A 24,321-nucleotide genomic window follows, 5' to 3' on the forward strand; every position below is an offset into this window, starting at 1 on the left:
TTAGAAAATTGTGTGCATTGTTATTATAATTAAGTAGACAACAAATTCAACTACTTTGAATAAAATGACTAAGTCAGTTGACTTAACATATTTCTTTGAGTTACGAACTTAAAAACTTGTCCCTATGACAACAATTATTCAGTAAGCATTACTTAAAATAAGCTTTGAGTGAAGAGGAAAAGCTAATTTGTGCAATGCAATATTGTTTGTTGGTTCAAAGCAATTTCAAAGTTGTCGTAACTAAGAAAGACTAATGGAAACTGTTGCATTGATTTTTTTTGTTGAGGCTAAAAGTTTATTTTTTGAGCGCAGCGGATTAAGCTGACTGGACCATCTTGTGTGTTCCGCTGATCTAGATCCAAACACATGGGGAAGGATGGAAAGGGAAGTTTATCAGCTCCAGAGGCCTCCAGTGGAGGCCCTCCATGAAGCCATCTTCCCACTAGCCTCCTGGAAACACTGCATCAAGCACGCCCCAAGCCATTTTGATGGTGATTCACAAAAATGGCGTAGCTACTCGTTACCGACTCCTTTTTTGTTGAGGGCTACGGTCTTATTGGTTTGATCAGCTGATGAACAGCCTATTTCACTTTTATGCTTGTTCACAATAAACTGCTTCAAACTAAAAAATCTTACAGTTCCGCACTCAGCATTAACATCCATTAACACCATATTGCTTGTTTGTATTCATGTAACTTTAGATTTTTTTATTATTCTGCTTTATTAGTCGCGAACATAACATAAACAAAACAATAAATAAGGTCCCATAGGTGTCTTGTTCCAGTTGACCAATGAATCAGTGGACTTGCCTGAAGTTGTAAGCAACCTGAAGAAGAGTTTGAACTGAAACCTCTTCCTTTGGGACATCACTTTTATCCAGATTCTCACCAAAATGCTGTATTATTCCTACGTGTGCTTAAAATACTTCAACAAACTGTTTGCCTGGCTTTTCCTTCCTCCACCTTTGGTCTCTCTGGCAGCTTTCTTGGCCGCAGGGACCTTCAGAAGCGGCTTCTGCCGCTTCCATTCAGTCATCAGCTCCGTCTGAAGGTCAGCTGGCAGCTCGGAGAACACTTTGGGGTCCACGTTCACTGGCAGCTCGCAGTCAGATGATAGCCTCTTTTCTTCCATGACGGTTTCTCTTGGAAGTGCGCTGCCGCCCGGAGGCTGCTGCTGATGCGGCGTGGCGCCTCCGTCACACGTTCCAATTGCTTCCTCTGTATTGTTTATATTTCGGGAAGTTGGGAGCAGCGTTAAGCGAGGCTTGGGAGGAAGGGGGCGCGGCTGATAGGTGCTCTGGGGTGACTCGGATAAAATCTCCTTTTGGATTTCCACAGGGAGGAGGCCAAAGACGTCTGGGTCAACATTGGGAGGCAACGGATGTGTCACAGTGATAGCGGTGTCGTCGTGGTCCCGACATGTGGTGCTGCTGGGTGACGTGACAGGATGGGACGCTTTCGACGGGACAGAAGTGCTCTGTTTAGTTTTGGCCCCGAGCGTTGCTGTGTGGCAGCGCGGCGGGCTCCTTGTGGTCTTCACTGGAGTCGTTACGCTGGGTGTGCCGAGACGATGATCTGCACCCAGTTCTCTCCCACCAGATGAGGAGTTGTCCTATTGGGAATCAAAGATGTAGTAAAGAAAAGATGAGTCGGTGGACCTAAGCGGGTTGAACTCTATGGATCTCCATACTCTATAGCAGGGGTCTCAAACTCAATTTACCTGGGGGCCACTGCAGCTAGGGTCTGGGTGAGACTGGGCCGCATCAGGTTTTTTCCAAAAAAACAACAAAAAACGGAAAAATGAATAAACTTTGCTTTGGTTCCGATTTTCTACAAGAAAAGCTCTGATAAAACATTCCACTGTTGTCAAATATCTTATTTTTCTACACAAAATAAGATGATAAATAAAAAAAAAAACAAGAATAAAGAAAATCAATCAATCAGTAATAAATATAATAATAATAATAATAATAAAACGGCAAATAATAAAAACTTAAGAAACCATATATAGTTGGTGGGTAGACAAATTATTTTTTAGATTTTTTTTTTAGATTATTTATTAGATTAAAATTAACAGTAACCTTAATCAAAATCACCATTAATCACCATTAATCAAATGTAATGATTTTTTCTGGGTACATCATACCATACAGCATCCATATCAAACTTGCGTGGGCCGCACTAACATTAAACTTTCATATCAAGGCGGGGGCCTCAAACTAGTGTCCTGCGGGCCACATTTGGCCAGCGGGCCGCGTGTTTGAGACCCCTGCTCTATAGATACTGTACGTATGTTAAAGGACAGCATGAGCATTTACTAAAAACAAAAGCCTGTTTTACACACCGAGACACTTATCTGTGTTTTGGGTGAGGAGTCGTGTGCAAAGAAAGACGTGATGGAGCCCCGCCCGCTGGTCTGCAGGTTGCTGAAGCACACGTTGATGAGGGTCAGGTGGAAGGCCGCTTTGGTGTCCACCATTTTGGAGAGGAGCTTCATGGCTAAGGAGACCAGCTGGACCACCGCGTCGTCGCTGCTGGCTGATGGATATTTCAGGAAGTATATAAGCTAATCCAACTCATAATTTGGGGTTTCAAATCTGTAGGCAGCGGCACGGCGGTCTAGTGGTTAGCGCGCAGACCTCACAGCTAGGAGACCAGGGTTCAATTCCACCCTCGGCCATCTCTGTGTGAAGTTTGCATGTGTGGGTTTTCTCCGGGTACTCCGGTTTCCTCCCACATTCCAAAAACATGCTAAGTTAATTGGCGACTCCAAATTGTCCATAGGTATGAATGTGAGTGTGAATGGTTGTTTGTCTATATGTGCCCTGTGATTGGCTGGCCACCAGTCCAGGGTGTACCCTGCCTCTCGCCTGAAGACAGCTGGGATAGGCTCCATAACCCCCGCGACCCTCGTGAGGAAAAAGCGGTAGAAAATGAATGAATGAATGAATGAATCTGTAGGCACTGCTTTAAGTCCTTTCCATAAGATATTTGGATGAGTGGTTGTTGTTTGGGTACAGGAAAAAAGCTTTACACTGCCTACTACAGGGGTGTCCAAAAGGGATGAAATACAATTAAACAAGACATTTTTCACAAACAAAAATTGGGAAAAAGGGCAAAGACACAAGAAAAAGTTGAAATGTACTATAATACTAATAATGACTGGCTGCCCTGTATGTCAACCAAGTGACAATGTCAATGAGGATGGATGACAGACTAACATTGATCTTGCGATCAACCCACATTACGTTCAAGATACAACAATAACAGGCTTTCCCAATGCTAACGTGTGGGTTATTAGGTCTTATTATAGCGTACAACTATCTACTATTAGGTAATACAGGTGCAAAGGTGACTATAGGGGTGTTATTACATGTCTAGAGGGCTCTAATAAAGGTCATACAGGTTTTCTACCAGTTTTAAAGTCGCTACATTGGCTCCCCGTCCGCTTCAGGATCGATTTTAAGATTCTCTTACTGGTTTTTAAATGTCTTAACGGCTTTGCCCCTTCGTATTTATCTAATCTGCTTTTACCATATCAACCCCCGCGGACCCTGCGGTCCTCCGGCACTGGCCTTTTAACTATACCAAAACCCAGAACAAAAACCCACGGTGAGGCAGCATTTAGCCACTATGGCCCCCACCTGTGGAAGAGCCTGCCGGAGGGCCTCAGGACTGCGGAGACTGTTGATATTTTTAAAAAAAGATTAAAGACGCACCTTTTTAATCAGGCTTTTAGCTCATATTTTGAAACTTTTCTCATGTTTTTATCTTTTTAGTCCTATTTTATGCTCTTAGTCTTCAGCTTTTAACTCCAGTGTTTTGTTTTTATCTTTTTAGTCCTATTTTATGTTCTTAGTCTTCAGCTTTTAACTCCTGTGTTTCCTCAGGGGGGTCCTCCACACTGGGGTGTCGGGTCTGCTGAGGGGGTGCCATCCTTGGGTCCCTTCGACCCGGCCGGCTGGGGGTTCCTCGATTTAATGTGGGGGTCCGCCCGTCTGTCGGAGTCGGGGGGCCCGGGTGCTGGGCCTCCGATGGCACGGCCTGCAGCTCCTCCCAGTGTGGACGGCCCCAAAAGTGCCATGCCATGTCTCCCTACTGTGTGTGATTGTGTGATTGTGATTGTGTGTGTGTGTGTGGGTCTAGTATGGAGGGTGGGAAGGAGGGGCTTTCTTTTGTTTCTTTGTTTTTTCCTTTTAATTGTGGAAATTGTTTTAATTCTGTAAAGCACTTTGTGTTGCATGTCTTTGCAGGAAAAGTGCTATACAAATAAAGTTGATTTGATTTGATTCTATGCTCCAAATGGCAGGAAGTCACGTATCATGGTGGGGTCTTTTGGGTGAAGAACAACCTCAAAAATTTTTGGACAAATATCCGTCAGGCGTGTTCCTACCATTGGTGATCTTCTGTCCGATATGGAGGGGGATGGGACACTGACGGCTCTCCCGGCTGTACCACTTGTTGGTTGCCGAGTATTTACGGATGGTGAGTCGGAAGGTGTGAGGCCGCCTGCCATCTTTGCGCATCCTGAAATTACAAACATCTGGCAGTGCAAAAGATTTGGCAGCCAAAGAGATTTTATTGAAAATGCGTCTGACCTCTCCACCAGGCTGCTCAGGAGCTGCTCGGACTTTTCCATCACTTCTTTAGCAGATGACATTTTCTTGAAGGAATCTTCATCGCTGAGAGACTAAAAGACCAGGACACTGATGGCGTGGGTGTGCACACCTCATAACATGTTGCACCGTACCTGGGGGGGTCCGGTGCGAGTGACGGGAGAATCATCCACGCCGAGCGATAGATTCTTCAGACGTGTTGCAGTCGGAGCTCCGAATTCTCTCACCAGGTTAGTCAGAGGGAAGAGCTGTAAGTCTCGGACGTTGACCAAGCCCAGGGCTTGAAGCATCTTGGCGGTTTGGCGACCAACCCCTGAGGAGATGACAGGCTGCTGAGTTCAAACTTCTAAAGCAACTTCAAAAACAACTTGTGGTTGTTTTATTATTATTATTATTTGGTATCGAAACTGAGCAATAATTAATGCAACTTTGACATTTAACTTGAATTCATGCATTATTTGTAATGGTAATGGTAATGGTTTTATTTCATTTGAACATGCATCAGATTACAATTGAATGCATCCCATAATTAGTTCACAGTTCCACATGTCCAAAAGGAGTAGGAAGAAGCAAAGCTTATTAAATCCTACCCCTTCATCTGGTACTTTTACAATCAGTAACTGTTACATTTGTTCACTTCCTGCTTTCCTAATATAGTTGAAGTTTTTTTTTGTCACATACCGAAGTACGAGATGATGACCATCCAATGACATAATGGGTACCATAGTAAGTGTCAATACAGTGATATATATAGCACATCATGACTGGTTCAAGACTCTTCATCCTTGTATTTAGCAAATGTTTATTGAATTGGCTCATCGTTGTGCATTGTTTGAGGGTCTTACTCAATCCATTCCATAGTTTGATTCCACATACTGAAATGCTATGGCTAGCATATAGTCCTAGCATATAAGTGTTTCAAATGTAGTTCTTCCCTGAGATCATATTTCTCCTCTCTTGTAGAGAAGTATTGCATGACATTTTTAGCTAATTGGTTATTTTTAGCCTTATGCATTATTTTAGCTGTTTGAAGATGAACTATATCAGCAAGTTGAAGTATTTGTGATTTTAGAAATAAGGAGTTAATAATGTAGAGTGCATGAGAAAGTGGAAAAGGAAATCGTAGCTCTTTGACCACATGGCCGTTTATTAATAAGTTAATTGCACAAAACAGCAGCAATACAACCAGTGGTGTAATAGAGGTAATGCCTTAGTGGGCCTTACTTGTCAAATAGTAAATTGCATAAACTGTGCAATAAACCGTGCAATAAATAATATTATATATATATATATATATATATATATAAAAAATATAATTTAATTAAAGTTACTAATTTAATACATGCAATTTACTATTTACCATGAGCGGGCAGCTTTGTCTACCTCAGCACGCGCTTTAAAATGTTGCTTAGCTGTTGGCAAGTAAGGCCCACTAAGGCATTACCTCTATTACACCATTGGTTGTATTGCTGCTGTTTTGTGCAATATACTTATTAATAAACGGCCATGTGGTCAAAGAGCTACAATTTCCTTTTCCACTTTCTCATGCACTCTACATTATTATTCAAGTTTTAAAAACCAATTGAAGAATCCTTGCATTTGTCCAACATCAAGACGTTATATATATATATATATATATATATATATACACTATTTACAGCTGTGTTTATTGCACAGTTATTGTGGAGCAGTTTGTGGAGTTGTTATGGAGTCTGAGAGCTGCAGGAAGGAAAGACCTGCAAGACCTCTCTTTTGCACACTTTGGACATATCATCCTGTCAAATGTGGAACCCCTGATTTAAAGTATCATGAGTGGTGAACATCCAGCAGCTTTATGTACCTCTGCATGCCCTTTCAAATGTTGCTACTCAGCCGTTGATGAGTTACACTCGCCGTACTGTATTTTTGACACTTGGGTGCCAGTTAATACTAAAATACAACTCACTGTAAAACAGTGCGTGTATAGTTAATAGCTTGACAGATTATTCCCTATGCTCTGATGCTTCATACCTGGTATATTCCGGAGGCCGCTCAGGGCACCCATGATGTCATCAACGCTCTCCGGCAGCAGTGTGGTTTGCTGGTTGGGTTTGAACGTGCCCGACACCAGTTTGGCCAACAACTTGTTGGCGGCGATGCCGGCACAACCGGTTAGGCCCAGTCGGCTGTGAATGGCCTCTCTCAGCTCAGCGGCGATGTGCGACCCCAGAGCCAACTCTGGATGACTGCTAGCTTTAGCATCTGCAGCTGCACCTGTGTGGGAAAGACATCATGGGCTGTTTACTTATTGTTCGACAGTAACGGTTTAGAAACACTCAAGTCAAACGCGACTCACCTGAGGCGTTGTATACGTGACCTTTAAATGAAAAACTGGACAGCGGCGCGTGTGCCAGCCTCCTCTGTATCATCTCTGTGATGTCCACGTAGTTCTCGTCCAAGCCAAGCCTCTCCACCAATGGACTGAACGACAGCAACAGATCTAGTTGGAGGGAAAACAGTCTTTGAAGTACCATGAGCGAGCAGCTTTGTCTACCTCAGCACACGCTTTAAAATGTTGCTTAGCTGCTGTCGAGTAAGGCCCACTAAGGCATTACCTCTATTACACCATTGGTTGTATTACTGCTGTTTTGTGCAATATACTTATTCATAAACGGCCATGCGGTCAAAGAGCTACGATTTCCTTTTCCACTTTCTCATGCACTCTACATTATTACTCAAGTTTTAAAAAACAATTGAAGAATCCTTGCATTTGTCCAACATGAACTTAGGCCTACCTGTTACTTGATAGGACATTTCTCTGTAGTGGGTCAGGTCTTCTCCTTTCACCAGCACCAGCTGAGGACACTTCTCCTTCGCATCAGTGACAGACATGAGTTTGGTGACGCCCTGCTGCCTCGCCACGTAGTTGCAGGTGACGATGATGTACTTCTGCTGAACACCTAATGGTATACAGTAAGAAACAACTACATGCTATATTTGTGGTCATGCCTTTTAATATCTTTCGTTAGTTTTTTTGTCCTCTGTAGGGGTGTTTGTGTTGGTTTTATTCATTTTAAATCCTGTTCCTTTCATTAAAACAGTAGAAACAATGATGGATGAAACAATTGCCCACTGCAAAGGACACTGGCATAAAAATACAGCTTTTCTGACAACACAAATATTGTAGCATAACCCTTTTTTTAAATTTAATGCACAATTATTCTGGTTATATGAGAAAAACAATTGTTTATACCTAGAGGGACGTCTCTCAATGCTGGGTTTCTTAACATCTCCACCTGAGCATAGAAGCAATCCAGGTCAAAATGCAAAATGACTCTGTGTGCAGGCGTCGTGGTCTTCAGGAGGTCTAAGGTGCCTGGAATTGCCAAGAAAGAAAATCAGAACAAACGCTTAAGACTGGAGAGAAAATTACCAGCAATGTGATTTTGCACTGGTTGTACAACAGAATGGATGCTTCTTGTGCTTGTTGGGCTGTCAGTTAGCATCAGTAAGGGACTGTCTGACTTTCTTCTCCCATAACCCTAAGGATCTTTTAAAATATCTTACATCGTCAGTCTTAAGGAGCAATGGTGTTGCTTGTGCAGATGAACAATACTGCTTTCAATAATGATTTCAGCACAGACTGTGATATTTTTAGGCCACGGTCATAAACCTTTGATCATTAGATGATCAGCCTGTTTGCGTTGAAATGTAGTTTGCCATACATTACATACTTTGCATTTTGCTCTTTTTCCCAGACTTTTCATTTTTGGTGCTCCGCTTACACTCTGGTTATCACGGCAACATCTGAATAATTACGTTTTAAGATCTTAAGAGTGCTCGGTTTTGTGCACCTGTGTACGTCTAATGTTATCCAAACTTCGACTGTTTTTTGTTTACTTTACCAGAAACAGCAACTGGCGAATCCTTTAAATCTTGCTTCCACTCGTTTTCATCCTCCACCTCATCGTCACTGTTTTCCATTGCAAACATGACAGAAATGTGAGTTATATAGGTGTAAAACGTAAACTAATACAGTAAGGAAGTCATGCTAGCTGTACGGGGGGCAGTAAGTAAGAGTAAAGCGATGATGTTGCGTCCAAAAACAGCACCATCTGCCGACCAGGAGGACTTACTGCAAGGCAATTAACATCGTGAATACAGTTAATACAGTAACGATATTATGCTGGCTGTCGCAGGGGGCAGTAAGTAAGAGTAAGGAGGCGATGTTGCGTCCAAAAACAGCACCACCTGGTGACCAGGAGTACTTACTGCAAGATAATTTACATTATTACAGAAAATACTTGGTGGGTCGTTAAGGTTTTCCTTAGTGCATTAAATGTTTACGATGAAGCGAAATCACTTAATAATGATACTGCTAAAATGTTCTTATTATTTGTCATAAGCGTTTGCAACGGGTGCCCTGGAGGCTATATAAGTGAGACTGACCACGCAGCTTGGGTCCGTCAGACCCGCTCGTCGTTGTCGTCGGTCCAAAAAGCCGGCCAGGGTTCGTGGAGTGATGTTCCCGTCGTTCGGCCGTTTCTCCCGGCTCACCTGCCCTTCCACCGGGCGCTGCGAGCGGCCTCATTGCTGGTACAAACATGCCAAAGAAGAGCGACTTTTGTTTGGGGCCTCATCATCTTTATCTCTAAGCGACCAAACAGGTGAGCGCCAGCAGGTGTGCTTTAAAGTTGGTTAACATGTGGCTCCCCTTTATTTTGTTAAAACTAGTCGAATGACTTTTTAAAAATGCTGTTGTGTTTAAATTCTTTTTATTTCGTGTATTTTCCCGGGGTACAACTGAAGTTAATTGACCTGAAAAGATAGCGGTTGCTTGCTAGCTTTGTTTGGCAGGTCCAGAAACGACGTAAAAATAAGTAGTAACTCCAAACTGCGTGAACATAATTACTCCACCTCTTGTTGTATAGCTTCAATAATTCATTTTTGGTGTTGGAACGCCGTCAACTTTGTTACAAAGTAAAAGGAATCATTTTGTCAAACTTAAGGGATTTATTTGAAGCTAAATGGCGAATCTGCGGCTAGCTAACAAGTGATTATTTCCCAGCGGTGGGAGGTTGAAGATATCTCAAATGTTGGCAATGATCAAGTAAAAGCAGGTACTGGCGATACCACTATTGATACCCTTACTTTTCACTTGCTCTTTGAGTGATTATCAATTTTTCAGCAAAATAATTCTCTTTTTCTATTAAATTTAATTATGAAATAAAAGTCAACTGTGCAAAAAACAAAAAAAATAGTAATTGCTGTTCTTTTAAACCAAAGCCCTCCTGTGTGCCAATATTGTAAACAATATATAAAGTCTCAAATATAGACTGTGATTATCGCACAGTTAGAGCCTGCCATTTATTTTCCTTTTGTGCAGATGGCCACAGTAGCAATCTCCCTGCCGTATGTCAATCACACGTCGTCGACCAGCCCAAAGACGAGTCCTTCCAGGAACTTGAGCGTCTCAACAAGCAGATTGAAACCATCAAGTACGAAGTGGAGCAGGAGCAGAGGCGACTGTCATGCTATCGCAGCGCCAAGGCCACATCCAAACCAGTCTTATCAAATGGTGAAAATGCAAACAAGGAATCATCTGGACGTCCGTCGTGTTCTGATGGTTCCAAAACGCTCTCCCGATCCAGGAAGTATGTGCTTGACAATTCCAAGCCAAGAACGGATTTGGAATACGACCCAATGTCCAACTATTCGGCTGATTTTGGATCTTACAAGTCATTGGCGCAAAAAGGCAAAAGCGCACCCCAAAAAACGGTCAGCAATCTGGTCCCGCTATGCTGCACCCCCTCCACTGGGGCACAGGACAACCGCGATGATGAAAGTGTCCTTGTCACTGACATGCCACACTCACCACCTCCATCTCCCAAACATGCCAGCTGTGGCGCTGGCAATGAAGAATGCGAATCATCTGCTGGAAGTGTGATTGACTTGACCGGATGTGTGGAGCACCTTGACGGAGAGCGTCCTCAAGCAACATGTCTCCGGTCTTCTGAAGATGAATCTTGCAGCACCTTGCAAGCGCCTGATCAAAATGTAAATGGTATTTTGATGGAGGACAATGCAGTTTGTGTTGAATTGTTCAAGCAATTAGGGGCCACAAATGCTGCACAGAAGAGCTCCCTTCTTGCAGACACCAGCCCATGCCTCCCTGCAAATGGTGTCGTCAAGCCCACCCAGAAAGACCAGCAGACCACAGAGTGCAACTCTTCTCCAACCATTACACCATGGACTGCAGCTGACGGCCACCAGGGGACAGCAGAGGCTTCTCCAGGCAACAGCCAGCCTCACACTGAAGCTGAATCTTCTCCCCTCGCCTCCAGTGAGCATGTTTTGTCAAAAGCTAACAGAGAGGTTATCGTGATAGCCTCGAGCTCCGACGAGGATGAAGAGCAGGACTACCCTGAGGTGGATCTGTCAGACAGCGACCCTGAGGAGGAGTGCTACCGCATCTTCATGGAGGCCAATGAGGAGAGCGCCAACCAAGAACAACCCAAGGTGCCTTAACTTTGTTTGTACTATCAAGCGTTTTTAAAAGAATTAACATTGTTGTTGTTAGGTCATACCCATGGATGTGGACAAACCTGACATTTCGACCACCCCACCCCAAGAACTACCAGCAAAGAGGAGGATTGCGCATGAGGCCAAAGATCCAAAGGTCCGTATGTGACATGGCTACGCTACCATGCTGTACAGGCAACACTGTATGGACAAAAGTCTTGTTAAACGTATTCCTTTATGGCCCGGGGGGGGGTTTCTGCCAAGCAAGTTCAGTGGGTCAACAAGGTTCTTTTACACACTGCTGTCTAGTGGTCATCACGAGGTCCAGCATGTGAAATGTAGAGCCTAAAACAGGGGTCTCAAACTCAATTTACCTGGGGGCCACTGGAGCTAGGGTCGGGGCAAGGCTGGGCCACATCAGGTTTTCAAAAAAAAAAAACGCATTTATTAAAAACAGAAAAATATACAAACTTTTTCAGTGCTTTGGTTCCGATTTTCTACAATAAAAGCTCTGATAAAACATTCCACTATTCTCAAATATCTTAATTTTTATTTTTCTGCACAAAATAAGATGAAAAATAAACAAATCAAGAATAAAGAAAATCAATCAGTAATAAATAAATACAATAATAATAATAATAATAATAATAAAACAGCAAATAATAAAAACTTAAGAAACAACATATAGTTGGTGGGTAGACAAATTATTTTATTCAGATTAAAATTAACAAAGCATTATTAGAGCCCTGTAGACATGACAAAACACGACTATAGTCACATTTATCCTTTTTTTATTTACAACATATTGCGCAACTGCAGGGTCTTGAGACACATGCTCACTCGCAAACTAGAGAGCTAGCGACCTAAACGGTAGCCTTCAAGTTATTTCCTTTAAACTTAAATAGCCAAAAACTTACCACTTCCACACAGATAGGGAGGATAACTATTAACAGTTATTTAACCTTTAACATGAACATTAATCAAACGTAATAATTTTTTCTGGGTACATGATACCATACATTAAACTTTCATATCAAGGCGGGGGGCCCCAAACTAGTGTCCTGCGGGCCACATTTGGCCCGCGGGCCGCATGTTTGAGGCCCCTGGCCTAAAATATGGAAACAATATTTACAGTTGTCCATCGCAGTTTGAATGTTGTTCTCGCTCTGCTTTTTAAAAATGAGTAAGATTAAAAATAAGGTTGGTGGTTTGATTAGCGGGGCGACTTATTACTATGTTAAGATTTCTCAATGGGCACCCCCTCTCCAGGTTCCAGTGGCTAAGAGGAGACCACAGCCACAAGTCCTCATTCCACTTCGAGAGCCGGAGACACCGCCCACGGCCTCCCGGCTCACCCCAAAGATTCAGCAGATTCAGCAGAAGGCATCCATGGTGACCGCTTCTGTGAAAGGAGGCCAAGCGTTCCTCTCGTCCTTCGGCCAGAGAAGGCAAGAGAGCCAACCGGCAACTTCGACTCCGGCCTCTGGCAACGCCCCGCCTGCTGCAAGTTTGTTAACTTTGCATTCTGCTGTTCCTTGTAGTCCTTTTTAGAGGGCAAAAGTGTAACCTTGATGCTGGAATGTAGACCTGTGGAACCCTGCTGGGAATATACCAACTTGTGGCATATTCAGGGTGGGTTCATCTAGGGACTCATTACTGCTAGAACCACCAATGAAAAGACGGGAGCTTAATACTATACAGAGAAATTATTTTATCCCTGTATTGTCTTTCCTGTCCTCCCAGCGTGCGTCAACTACGTTCCTCTGGGCTCGACAGTGCTCAGCGTGGGCAGTAACTTGCGCCTGATCCTCCCTCAGGGCGCCATCCCGCTGCCCCTCGCCTCCACTTCTGGTGCGGTCACCTCCATTCTTACCCCCCTCACTCGAGTGCACGCAACCCCCATCAACGTCAGACCGCCCACGTACACGGCGCCTGCTGTCGTGACCACACAGCGGTATCGCATGAGCGCGCCTCTGCTCATCTCCCCCACCGCACGTAGACCCTCGCAGCCCTCTGCATCTTTCACATCCTTGCTTTCAACCACCGCCATGACTACACCCGGCCCAGTCGCTGCTAAGGTACCAACATGTGTGAAATTTTTGAAATGTTTGAACACTGTACATGACTGTTGTTTTATTTAAAAGCCGGGGGTCACCAAGCGAAAGGCGAAGGTTGAGGCAAACAAAGACAAAGTGCCTCATGATGTCAGACAGCGCTACGTTACCATGTTCGTGGAGGCCTTCCTCACCACCACCGCCAATGTCAACGAGGCCTTCGAAAAGGTGAGCCAATGCGCTCACCCCACACACCCCCCCTCCTTCAGTTTGCCTATGCCCAGTCATTTGATTGACAGGCCTTGGTGGAGGAGAAGGCGGTCTACAATCGCAGCAGCAACAAAATGAAGTACCTCAGCATTGCCGTGAACGCACTAAAGAGGCTGAAAAAGCAAAACTCTGCGACCCCCAAAGGTGAGGAACTCCTGTCTGGGTAAATTAATCTGCATTTTGCCGACTTTGGATTCTTCTTTTTGGCTGATGCAGATAAGAAAGTCGAAGGCAAAACCCCCAAAGGAAATATTCCACTCAACCGGAAGAAGCTCAAAGGAAATGGTGAGTTTCGCTTATTGCCCACGTTAGTGGTGTCCATGGTGCGATACTGGGTTCCTAAGAACAAGACCATCTTTGAATATTACTTTTTACTTTTATATATAGGACTAGACAGACTTTTAACTGGGTTGCATAACAAAGCAGGAACATTTTAAAAATTAGTTCTAGGTTCAGGGGCGGCACGGCGGTCGAGTGGTGAGCGCGCAGACCAGGGTTCAATTCCACCCTCGGCCATGTCTGTGTGGAGTTTGCATGTTCTCCCCGTGCATGCGTGGGTTTTCCTCCCTCATTCCAAAAACATTCTAGGTTAATTGGCAACTCCAAATTGTCCATAGGTATGAATGTGAGTGTGAATGGTTGTTTGTCTATATGTGCCCTGTGATTGGCTGCCCAAAGACAGCTGGGATAGGCTCCAGCACCCCCGTGACCCTCATGAGGAAAAAGCGGTAGAAAATGAATGAAAGTTCTAGGTTGACGCTGAAAATAGAACTACATTTCCCATGACGTAAATGGTGCTGAACCACGAAGTAGTGAAAGAGTCCCAAATAGTCCGCACTGGTTTATTTTTTTGGGGGGTGGAGTGGTTCACCTGTGGAGTGACATTGGTACCACCAAGGTTGGTTGGAGTGCAGGGTGCATGTAATGTGCGGTTCCAGTCCCGCCTGCACGTCCATATTACGTGTATCATCATTGACGGTAGCAATGCTGTAGTTCAGTCTGGTTGGCTTCTGTTCTTGCAAGACCGCTTTTCTCTCAATGGGAAATATCATCAATGATTCTGATGTGTTCTTCTGCGACAGACGACACGCCCTTGTATGAGATTTTGAGGGATTACATTCTGACTGAGGAGCAGCTGATTGAGAGCAACTACCCCATGCAGCACCCAGAGAAGGCAGACTGTGCCGTCCTTTTTGCAGACAAGAAGGGCAACAGCGACCGTAAGAGGCCCAGTATTGAAGTATTGAGACTGATTGCAGTAATACTACTCTATCACCAGAGGGCGATGTTGACTTGCATGCCGTTGGTACAGTATGAGGATGTTTGTGTTTGGCCTTTTCATGATGGCTTGTTGTGCCTCTGCGCAGCCCTCAAGAGGATTTGCTGTCGATGCGGGGCGACCTACTCTGTCAGCCAGACGGGCAAACACACCCGCACCGAGGAGTGCAACTATCACTATGGCAAAGGAGTGGAGAATAGAGGTTCATAAATCAACACACAAGACACCGGGCCACATGCTCTACTGACTATGCCCTCATGCCACAGTGCCAGGCGGGGTGGAGACCCGCTACAGCTGCTGCCAGGGAGTCATGGGAGCACCTGGATGCCAACTCTTCAAGGTGCGTTGGGGAACAGCCGGCATGAGGCTGACCTACGACACTTTTGTGTCTTTTGTGTGTATGTGTTGTCTTTTCTACAGTTGCATGTACACGATTCCTTCAGTCTGGATGGATTTGTGGTGACCGCTCCAAGAAGTCCCACAGACACCAGCTGCCCAGGAATCTACTCACTCGATTGTGAAATGGTAACTTTGTTTTTTTCCCGTTTTGTATAATTTTAAGGCCCCATATTCTACAATGTTTCTAATTGAGGTACTATAATAGTGTATTGGTGTGGGGGCCTTTTCTGTTGGCCCTGTGACGCATTCTAAAAGTATAATTTAACAAGAAAAAACAAACAACAAAAAACTCTGCAGTCATTTTACATGAAGAAAAAAGTAACATGAGAAACACAAAATGCTTTTTTGTTGTTGTTGTGCAAAAGTTATGTGAAAGTCAAAGTATTGTAGGAACAAAGTCATACCAGAAAATGTAGGATTATGATTCAAGAAGAAAGTTTGAAATATTTGGAAATTAAAAAAAAAAAAAGGGGGGGGGGTGCGAACAGCTGTATGAAAAAATGTATTCTAACAGGAAAAAAGTGGCAATTTTAGGAAAGCAAATTCTTGTCACAGTAGTAGCAGAGTTGAAAAATGAAGAATATGTATTTTTAGTGCTGTTATATGAGAACTAAAGGTTTAACTCTTTGAAAATTGGTTTGGAGGAAAGTTATGGAAATAAATTGATATTGATATTATGGGATTAAAGCATCATACAAAAAAAATAGCAAAGATACATTTTAACAGCAACATTAGCCTCGTTGAAGACTGTCTTTATGGTATTTTAAGATATAGCTTTTGTCCTTGGACGTATGCACTGTGGGGGTCAGAGCTTTCCCTTGTCACGAAAAGCCGCAATGTCGAAAGTAGAGGTTCTCAGGAGACCATTACCGTTGGAACATCATTTAAAAAGTCACTTTTCATGACGGGCCATTTTAAAAGGTGTTACTGTGCTAATGCTTTTCTAATGAGTGAAGCGCATTCTACCCGTTCTGTCCCTCTGTCAGTGCTACACCGTTCACGGTCTGGAGCTGTCAAGGGTGACCGTGGTCAACTCCAGCCTCCAAGTGGTTTACGACACCTTTGTCAAACCACGCCATGAGGTCATCGACTATAACACCAGGTAACGCCACAACAAAGGTGACATGTTAGATGTACAAACGGAAAAAGGAAAGTGCCATATTTGTAGTATTTTGTCTTTATAGTCATGAAAGGACTCACAAATAAGATAACATTTGTATGTGGCACAAACATCTGTAATGAAATGCTGGACTAATGGCTTCACTAATCAGTGACATTATAAACTGGGCTCTTCGGCTGGGCTGCACAAACGCTGCCTCCGGGTGCGCTTGCTCGTCCGCCATATTTTTACGTGGAAAATGCGGGCCAGACTTGTTGAGCTTGCTAGCTCTGTGGAGCACCACACTGATTAGGTCATTATCTGCAGCAAAAGAAACATCCATATGAGCTGCTGTCATTTATTAATTTTTTTCCATGTCAGCTGATGATATAGGTTTCCATCCTGAGGTGAAAAAGTGTTTTGTTTTGGGGTTTTTTTTTTGCTTGTGACGTTGCACCCGTGCAGGTTCTCTGGGATTAGCGAGGCGGACATGGGCAACCACACCTTTCTGTCAGAGGTGCAGCAGACCTTGTTGAGCTTCATCAGCGCCGATACCATCATAATCGGGCACGGTCTGGAGACTGGCCTCTGTGCCCTGAAGGTGACCACTGGAAGCTTTTATGTCTGCTTTTAGTTGTCCTGGATCTACATCACATGGCAGCCAGTAAACCATGAAGAGTGAGGCACTTGGCACAGGGGTGTCCAAAATATTGGTCCTTGGCATATTGTAAAAATGAGATTAATTCGTCATTAATCAGATGTACACAACATAATATTTGAGAGGCCTTTGACTAGAAAATTTGGCATCAAACAAATTAGATATTGCACTAATTTGCCACAAAGCCAAGATGTGGATGTTTAGCTTACCGTTTATTTACTTGGTGTTTGCATCTTTTCATTTTTCTGTGAACATCCTTTAGAGGAAAACAGACACCCCTGACTTAGTGGTACAGTCTTGTCACAGTATTGTATGCAACTGTTTAGCATGGTGACAGGAGGGCAATTGCGTTCCGTATCGTACCGCTTGGAAGAAACAAGGCAACTGTTCCCAAGTACAGTCAAACCTGTTTTTGTACACTCCTGACTTCATCATATTATTTTTATATTGCCGTGAAATCAAGTACCCAAACAAAACACCCTACGTGTTGCAAAGTCACAGTCCGTGCATTTTTTGGATTGCATGACTAAATGCAATTTGATGGGTCCGGGAATCACAGTAAGTCTGCATGAACAGGAAGCATTATTTTATGCATGTAAAACTTGAATTATTCCCTATAGAATGTACCGTATTGTCTAGACTATAAGTCGCACAAGGCCAAAAATGCATAATTTAGGTAGAAAAAAAACAACCATAAGTCTCACTGGAGTACAATTCGCATATTTTGCCGGTAATTTTTTTACAAACTACTTGACCAAAACAGACATTGCGTCATCTTGAAAGTTCTAAAGTAATTACTAATGAAAACTGAGGTTGCAACGTAACCCTTTCCTCGCAACAGGCTAAGCTAAACATTGAACTCCGCTACCACGTCCCCCCCACCCCCCCGCCAAGATTGGGTTTGGATTTAAAAAAGGCCTAAATGGTTCTAACTGCAGCTAGGGCCACGTTTTCATAACGCCACTCCAGACTGTGTGTTCCTCTCCACTGTAGTTGCTCCACGGCACGGTGGTGGACACATCCGTGGTCTTCCCCCACCGCCTGGGCCCCCCGCACAGGCTGACCCTCAACAGCCTGACTGCAGAGTACCTGAGGAGGATCATCCAAGAGAGCGGTGGGTCATCCTGGATAAACCGCAGCTACCTTACTGCTCTTATTCAAAATAAAAGGACTTCTATGCACACAATGCCTTTTAGGAGACCAAAAAAAAGGAAAAAAACAAGATTTTTCCCTTATTCTATGAATGTCTCTCCCAGTGTGTGGCCATGATACCGCAGAGGATGCTGCCGCCTGCATGGAGCTCATGTTATTGAAGAGCAAAGACGGAAAACTGAAAAAATGATGGGGGAATATAATAAATGCACCCCCAGACCCCCCCCCCCCCCCCTCCATTGTACATAGTCAAAAGGAACTAAAACCTAATTGCATGTTGCTTTATTGACTGAAGCCGATAAACTTTCTTTTGCTTGAGTTCATTTTTCTCTTATGATTTTGTTCCTAACACTTTGGAATTTCACTTGACTATGTATTAGGGAATGGCTGATGTGGGAGGGGCTTGGTGTGTTACAAGTAAACCTACAGAATGCTGTGTGGTCATTTTCTTTTTTTGAATGAGCCAATGGCGACTCAACAAAAATGCAAATAGTTCCACCTGTTGGCACTTGATGTTGATTGGTCAACATGCTTTCCACTCGGGTGGGGTTTGTGCTTTGTCATTAAAATGTTTATGTTGCTAGCTGTAGGTGAAGCTCATGGACCGACCGGTTTATTGGGTGATTGATGATTGACAGCTAAGTCCAGAATTTCCAAAGTACTTTTGTTCACTTACATCATTCGTGTTATAACGCACCAATTTAAACATTAATGTGCGCAATGTAAAGGCAATGTAGCTCGTTTGGGGGACTGTTGTGTAATCTTTAGGGCTGTCAAATAATGATTGACAGCCAGTTTGACTGTATTTTATTGAAAGAACAATAAATGATCAGGCAGGATTTTATTTATAGCAGTATGTACCGTATTTTACGGACTATAAGTTGCACTTTTTTCATAGGTTGGCTGTTCCTGCGACTTATACTCCAGAGCGACTTATAAATGAAAAAAAGTGTTTATGTTCCATAAACACTGGACACCTTTTCTGTTCATGTTTATTTTTGGTGTAGCCGAATTAGCATATCTTACACCTATTCAGCCTGTTCTATTGTTTTGTTAGAACTTCCAAGAGGACATAATGTCTGTTTTTATCAAGTAGTTTGGAAAATAAATTACCTGCAAAAAATGCCACTCCAGTGTGACTTATGGATGTTTTTTTCTACCTAATGATGCATTTTTGGCCTTGTGCGACTTATAGTCCAGAAAATACGGTAATCAAGCTAAAGCGGATGTATGAAAATCTGTGTACTTAATGCTAGTTTCTTTCAAAGTAGCACATTTTAATCACACTAGAAGTTGTGTTCAAAGACACGTCATTTAAGTTGAGTATTTTCTGGGAATTACGAGTGTACTTACTGCATTGTTACTCTATTTCCGCGTTACACATGACGTGTTTGTGAGTTGGAGATACATAATGTATATGGTGCTGGAATTGCAGTGCTGTTGATGTGTTGAGGTTATAAAAGAGAATCAGTTACTGCTGTTAACATAGCCATAGTAATGTTTAAATATTTTTATTACTGGAGTTGATTACAATGGTGTACAAATGTACTGCATTGTTCAAAGAACTGTTTCTAATATTTGGGTTTTTTTTTGACAGAGCTCTCATATCGGATTGCTTCAGAATGGCCATGCAGACCTAATATAGAGCTAATATGTCTGGTGAGTATAACATTCACACAAACGCAAGTCAGTCATCACCCAGTGTTTATGTCGTCTGTGTCTTTCGCTTGACCCTGACTACTCAGCTTTTCTTTTTTTTATCGGCTTCTTCCGGCGGCAGCATCTTCTGACACAAAACTTGCAAGTCTTGATGACTAGGAGTGCGACGAGGAGGACGACCACGAGTAAGAATCCCACCACATCCAGGCTGTGGTACTGGTACCAGGTGAGCTTGTGTGCCTGGACCCTTAAGTGCTTGGCGCCTTTGTGTCTCATGGTGAACTCGATCCAGAAAACTGCCTCGTCCAGGGGACTCATGGGTCTGTCGTGGTGGATCCTGGACAGCCGCATGGCGTTCTCCTTGTACCTGTCCGTGTGAATCAGTATCAAGTCAGATAGATTTGTCTTAGTAGTGCAGGCGGGAATTAGTCGGAAGCACACGATAATCAAATTGGAATTATATCCAGGATGCTAATTTTTCACTTTAGGAATGATTTGGATTACATGAGAAAGTGGGAAGGAAAAAATAGCTTTCTTCGGCCATATGGTCATTCATTCATTCATTTTCTACCGCTTATCCTCACGAGGGTCGCGAGGGGTGCTGGAGCCTATCCCAGCTGTCTTGGGGCAAGAGGCAGGGTACACCCTGGACTGGTGGCCAGCCAATCACAGGGCACATTTAGACAAACAACCATTCACACTCACATTCATACCTATGGACAATTTGGGGTCGCCAATTAACCTAGCATGTTTTTGGAATGTGGGAGGAAACCGGAGTACCCGGAGAAAACCCACGCATGCACGGCACGCATCCTAGCTGTGAGGTCTGCACGCTAACCACACGACCACCGTGCAGCCCCATGGTCATTTATTGAAAGGTATATTCCACAACAATAGCAATATTATATGTACTGTACTTATATAGGGGTGCAATTAATAGAAAACAAGCAAAAACCTACGACTTGTCGTTGATGACAGTCCCGATGGCGTTGCTGAGGTCCTCAGACGTCATGAAGTTCAGTGCCACGACGACGGCGGCGCCCTTTGCCTTCATGTGCACCATGTTGTCCGGCTGGTCGGCAAACAAGGGTATGCCCACCATGGGGACCCCGTGGTAGATGGCCTCATAGATGCCGTTGGTTCCCCCATGGGTGACGAAGGCCCGAGTCTTGGGGTGACCTGGTTGATGTAGAGCTTTAATCATTTGCCCGATCAGACACATCAACGACGGCCCCTTCCCCGGACTGACCCAGCAGGTCGTTCTGAGGGATCCAGTCGTATAGTCTTGTGTTGGGGGCCAAAGTGGCTGGCTTTTCTCCGCTGTACCGCCAAAGCACCTACAAATGTTTCATGTTAGGTGCTTCAACATGACAAGCGGGAATGTAACCATAATAAACATGTTACAACTGAGCGTTATCGTAGAGTATATGCAGTATATGATCCTCAAACCTTCTGGGGAATCTGAGCAAGGCCAGCGGCGATCATGTTGGCCTTCTCTGTGGTTATGTTCTGGATGAAGGATCCCAAAGTGAAGACCACGATGCCGTCTTCGCCTGAACTCTGCACAAACTCTTCCATATCCTGAAACAAGGAAGGCCCATCTCTTTGAACTGCTGGTGGACATTCCAGTTGCTTTCATGGAGTGAAACTAATCACTTTCAGGGGACAGAGTGAATAATTCCGGTGTATAATATATTGTGGCATGCACAGGTCTGTGAGGACCAGGCAGCTCTTTATTTGACAGGAGCCAATCACAAGCTATGAGAAAACTCACGACGAGCTTGTCGACCAATTGGAAACTGCAGGAGGTCATTAACTCACGGTTTCATCTTGCAGATCTTAAATTCATCACACAGTAACTTAACACTGAAAAGGTACCTAGGAAATATACATTACTCGTACCAATACGAGTTTGAAGTAACAAACAGCAGCTATTTTAACATCTACCCATAATGCATTACTGCCTCTGTTCACTAGAGGAGCTCAGAGCGCAGGGCCCAGAGGGTGGCTGATGTCATCGTTGCGCCCCAATGAATGGGAAAACTTGTTGTTTTTTTCATTTTAAACTGTTATTGTACATTATGTATTACACTGAACATGTTTGCATATTTCTGAGGCATGCTTTTGGATTGTTAGGTTGCTGTGTGATGAATTTAGTGTTGATCTCGGTAAGATGACACCGTAAGTCAGACTGTTATGTTGTTATACTGTTGTATGTAATGATCTTATGTTGTGAGCGATGTATGCTCGTAATTGGCTCCTGTCAAAGAGAGAGCTACCAATTCCTCGCTAACAGTATTTAACAATTAGTAGTAGTCAGTAGGCGTCACTAGGTTCTGAGGACGGGGGGGGGGGGGGGTAGTAGACATTCAAAAAAAAAAAGAAAAATCCAAATAAGGAACAAGAATCGGGATATAACTTTCCCACTTTTGGACAGATTTAGTAGAGATACTCAATTGTTTTAGGCCACCATTACATTTACACAAGTACACACAATACACTGCAAAACCAGTGGACAGTGATCAATGATATAATATTCATTATTATATTATTAATTCATCTCTGTGTGGCGTTTGCATGTTCTCCCCGTGCTTGCGTGGGTTTTCTCCGGGTACTCCGGTTTCCTCCCACATTCCAAAAACATGCTAGGTTAATTGGCCACTCCAAATTGTCCATAGGTATGGATGTGAGTGTGAATGGTTGTTTGTCTATATGTGCCCTGTGATTGGCTTGCCACCAGTCCAGGGTGTACCCCGCCTCCCGCCCAAAGACAGCTGGGATAGGCTCCAGCACCCCCGCGACCCTCATGAGGAAAAAGCGGTAGAAAATGAATGAATGAATATTATTAATTAGCCTATTATTATTACTATCATCATTATTCTTCTGATTATTACTACTATTACTACCAGTAGTAGTAGTAGTAGGCTAGTATTAGCCTGCTTATTGACTTGCTTATTCGCCTGCTTTTGCCCTATTATATGAAATTTGGCAGATATTTTTTTTTGTAAAAAAAAAAAGCAATAAAAATATAAAATTTTTGAGGGGGGCTTAAGAACTGAAGTCCCCCTAAAATATGCCTAATGACGCCACCGGTAGTAGTTATGAAGTAAAGGAGAATAGACAAGATTCCATATCTATAGTTATCCATAGATATCCATAGTTTAGCTGCACCGCTGTATAAAACCGCCGCGTTGACGAAGAAAGAAGCGGTATATGCACCGGAGAGTAATGAATGAATTCAATGAATGGGGGAGAAATCGGGCTCCAGCAGAAAGGGCGCTTTCCTCATGCAGAGTGTAAAAGGCAGGCATTTGAGCACCACGAGGGCTCCATCTATGCACATGCGTGGGGGCCTTCGAGCGTCACCACTGCCAAGAGTGGAGTGGGCAGGACTCAAACGTGTGTTCCATTCCTTTCCTTGCGCTCCATTTCCATTTGCGGTTGACCACCCCGGCAGCCTACCTCAGGTAAGGCCTTCGCCGGTCGGCAGTGGATTCCACCAACAAACTTGAAGTTGGGTAGGAAAGGACGAGGATAGTCAAAATCCCAGTACGTCCTCATCAGCCAGATGTCCGCCCTGCTTGCTGACTCGCAGGCACTCGTGGGCTTGCCTGCCGCGGCACAAAGGACAAAGTTAAGTAAGAGGAGTCAGTTGGAAAGCTCAACACTCACCTTTGAACTCTGTGTAGTATCGATCCAGTTCTTTCCACAGCGCTAGGTTTACCACCATGTCGTTGATGGCGTAGAAGCCAAAGTTCCACATCCTCTCGAAGAAGTTCATCTTGTCAGTTAGCTTGCTCATGGCGCCCGGCACGAAAGAGGGCGGGGCGGGCATCTGACCGCAGTGCCGCTCCATGTTATGAACGATCGAGAAGCGCAGGGAGTAGATGAGGGGGACGTCCAGAATCTCAGCCACCAGGTCACTTCCCGGGTAGATGGGGTCAGACAGGAGAAGGTCATAGTTGCCCTCCTTCAGCTTTCCCATGATGACGTCTGATTTCAACACGCCGTCCAGATACTGCAAAGTATACTCCATGTCCACTTTCATCAAGGCCAAGAACTTCATGTAAATCTGAAAGACGTTCATGTGGTCCATCTCGTAAATGGAGAAAGCCAGGAATTCCTTCATGAACGTCTTCATGGCCTCCAGCTCGAAGGTGACATTGAAGGGTTCGTAGTGGAAGCGGGACTCGTCGCTGGCGTTCATGAAGAGCGAAGCACTCGGGACCAAGACGGTAACGTGGTGTCCCCGGTCCACCAGCGTCTCCAGTACGGGTTTCATGTTAATCCAGTGGCTGCCCTCGGTGTACCACACCAAAATTCGCCCTCCTTCGACGCCCGCCGCCGCCGCGGAGAGCAGCAGCAGGGCACCGAGCAAGACACGCAAACCCGGCGTCATGGCGGCTGTGTGTTTCCAAGTTGGCGTGACCCTTTTTTACTTGAAAGAGGCTGCTTTGAAAAAATGAATCATTAACCGAACAAAGCTGAACTCTGCCTTAGTCCAACATCATAACAAGTGCTTACAGGTAAAAGGTGCTGGCAGTAAAAGTTCACCTGAGCTGCACTTTGCAACAGGGGTCCCCAACCACCGGGACGCGGCCCAGTCGGCCCCGCCCACGGACCAGAAACAGGCTG

The 24,321-nt window shown here is 44.1% G+C and overlaps 3 protein-coding genes across 6 annotated transcripts; 1 reads left to right on the forward strand and 2 right to left on the reverse strand.

Moving 5' to 3' along the window:
• Positions 1 to 318: 318 nt before the first annotated feature.
• Positions 319 to 9,384, reverse strand: poli (polymerase (DNA directed) iota). Of its 3 annotated transcripts, XM_058069907.1 has the most exons (12): positions 9,044 to 9,384; positions 8,500 to 8,567; positions 7,848 to 7,970; positions 7,390 to 7,554; positions 6,951 to 7,094; positions 6,626 to 6,868; positions 4,750 to 4,928; positions 4,598 to 4,689; positions 4,393 to 4,526; positions 2,344 to 2,537; positions 1,720 to 1,752; positions 319 to 1,611 (listed from the first exon to the last, which is right to left on the reverse strand). In XM_058069907.1, the coding sequence occupies exons 3-12, from the start codon at positions 7,882 to 7,884 to the stop codon at positions 907 to 909; spliced, it is 1,926 nt and encodes a 641-aa protein (XP_057925890.1). In that variant the 5' UTR covers positions 7,885 to 7,970; positions 8,500 to 8,567; positions 9,044 to 9,384; the 3' UTR covers positions 319 to 906. The 3 variants fall into 3 exon arrangements, with proteins under 3 accessions (XP_057925890.1, XP_057925889.1, XP_057925888.1); XM_058069906.1 differs by lacking the exons at positions 8,500 to 8,567; positions 9,044 to 9,384 and adding an exon at positions 8,329 to 8,482; XM_058069905.1 differs by lacking the exon at positions 9,044 to 9,384 and having other exon boundaries at positions 320 to 1,611; positions 8,500 to 8,760.
• On the forward strand, positions 8,892 to 19,778 carry zgc:152968 (uncharacterized protein LOC564848 homolog). Of its 2 annotated transcripts, none has more exons than XM_058069903.1 (16): positions 8,892 to 9,261; positions 9,981 to 11,113; positions 11,175 to 11,273; positions 12,386 to 12,623; positions 12,860 to 13,194; positions 13,261 to 13,398; positions 13,470 to 13,584; positions 13,657 to 13,725; positions 14,523 to 14,660; positions 14,808 to 14,921; positions 14,986 to 15,059; positions 15,140 to 15,244; positions 16,105 to 16,220; positions 16,683 to 16,818; positions 17,869 to 17,989; positions 19,625 to 19,778. In XM_058069903.1, exons 1-16 carry the CDS (start codon positions 9,117 to 9,119, stop codon positions 19,756 to 19,758), a joined length of 3,210 nt encoding a protein of 1,069 aa, XP_057925886.1. In that variant the 5' UTR covers positions 8,892 to 9,116; the 3' UTR covers positions 19,759 to 19,778. The 2 variants fall into 2 exon arrangements, with proteins under 2 accessions (XP_057925886.1, XP_057925887.1); XM_058069904.1 differs by lacking the exon at positions 19,625 to 19,778 and adding an exon at positions 18,132 to 19,048 and having other exon boundaries at positions 8,895 to 9,261.
• LOC131127731 (UDP-glucuronosyltransferase 2A1-like) lies at positions 18,889 to 24,141 on the reverse strand. The gene is made up of 6 exons (XM_058069908.1): positions 23,359 to 24,141; positions 23,149 to 23,297; positions 21,136 to 21,267; positions 20,936 to 21,023; positions 20,646 to 20,865; positions 18,889 to 20,053 (listed from the first exon to the last, which is right to left on the reverse strand). The coding sequence occupies exons 1-6, from the start codon at positions 24,083 to 24,085 to the stop codon at positions 19,765 to 19,767; spliced, it is 1,605 nt and encodes a 534-aa protein (XP_057925891.1). The 5' UTR covers positions 24,086 to 24,141; the 3' UTR covers positions 18,889 to 19,764.
• Positions 24,142 to 24,321: the final 180 nt, after the last annotated feature.

Source organism: Doryrhamphus excisus, chromosome 4 (genome assembly GCF_030265055.1).
Source record: "Doryrhamphus excisus isolate RoL2022-K1 chromosome 4, RoL_Dexc_1.0, whole genome shotgun sequence".
In the NCBI taxonomy this organism is placed as follows: Eukaryota; Metazoa; Chordata; class Actinopteri; order Syngnathiformes; family Syngnathidae; genus Doryrhamphus; species Doryrhamphus excisus.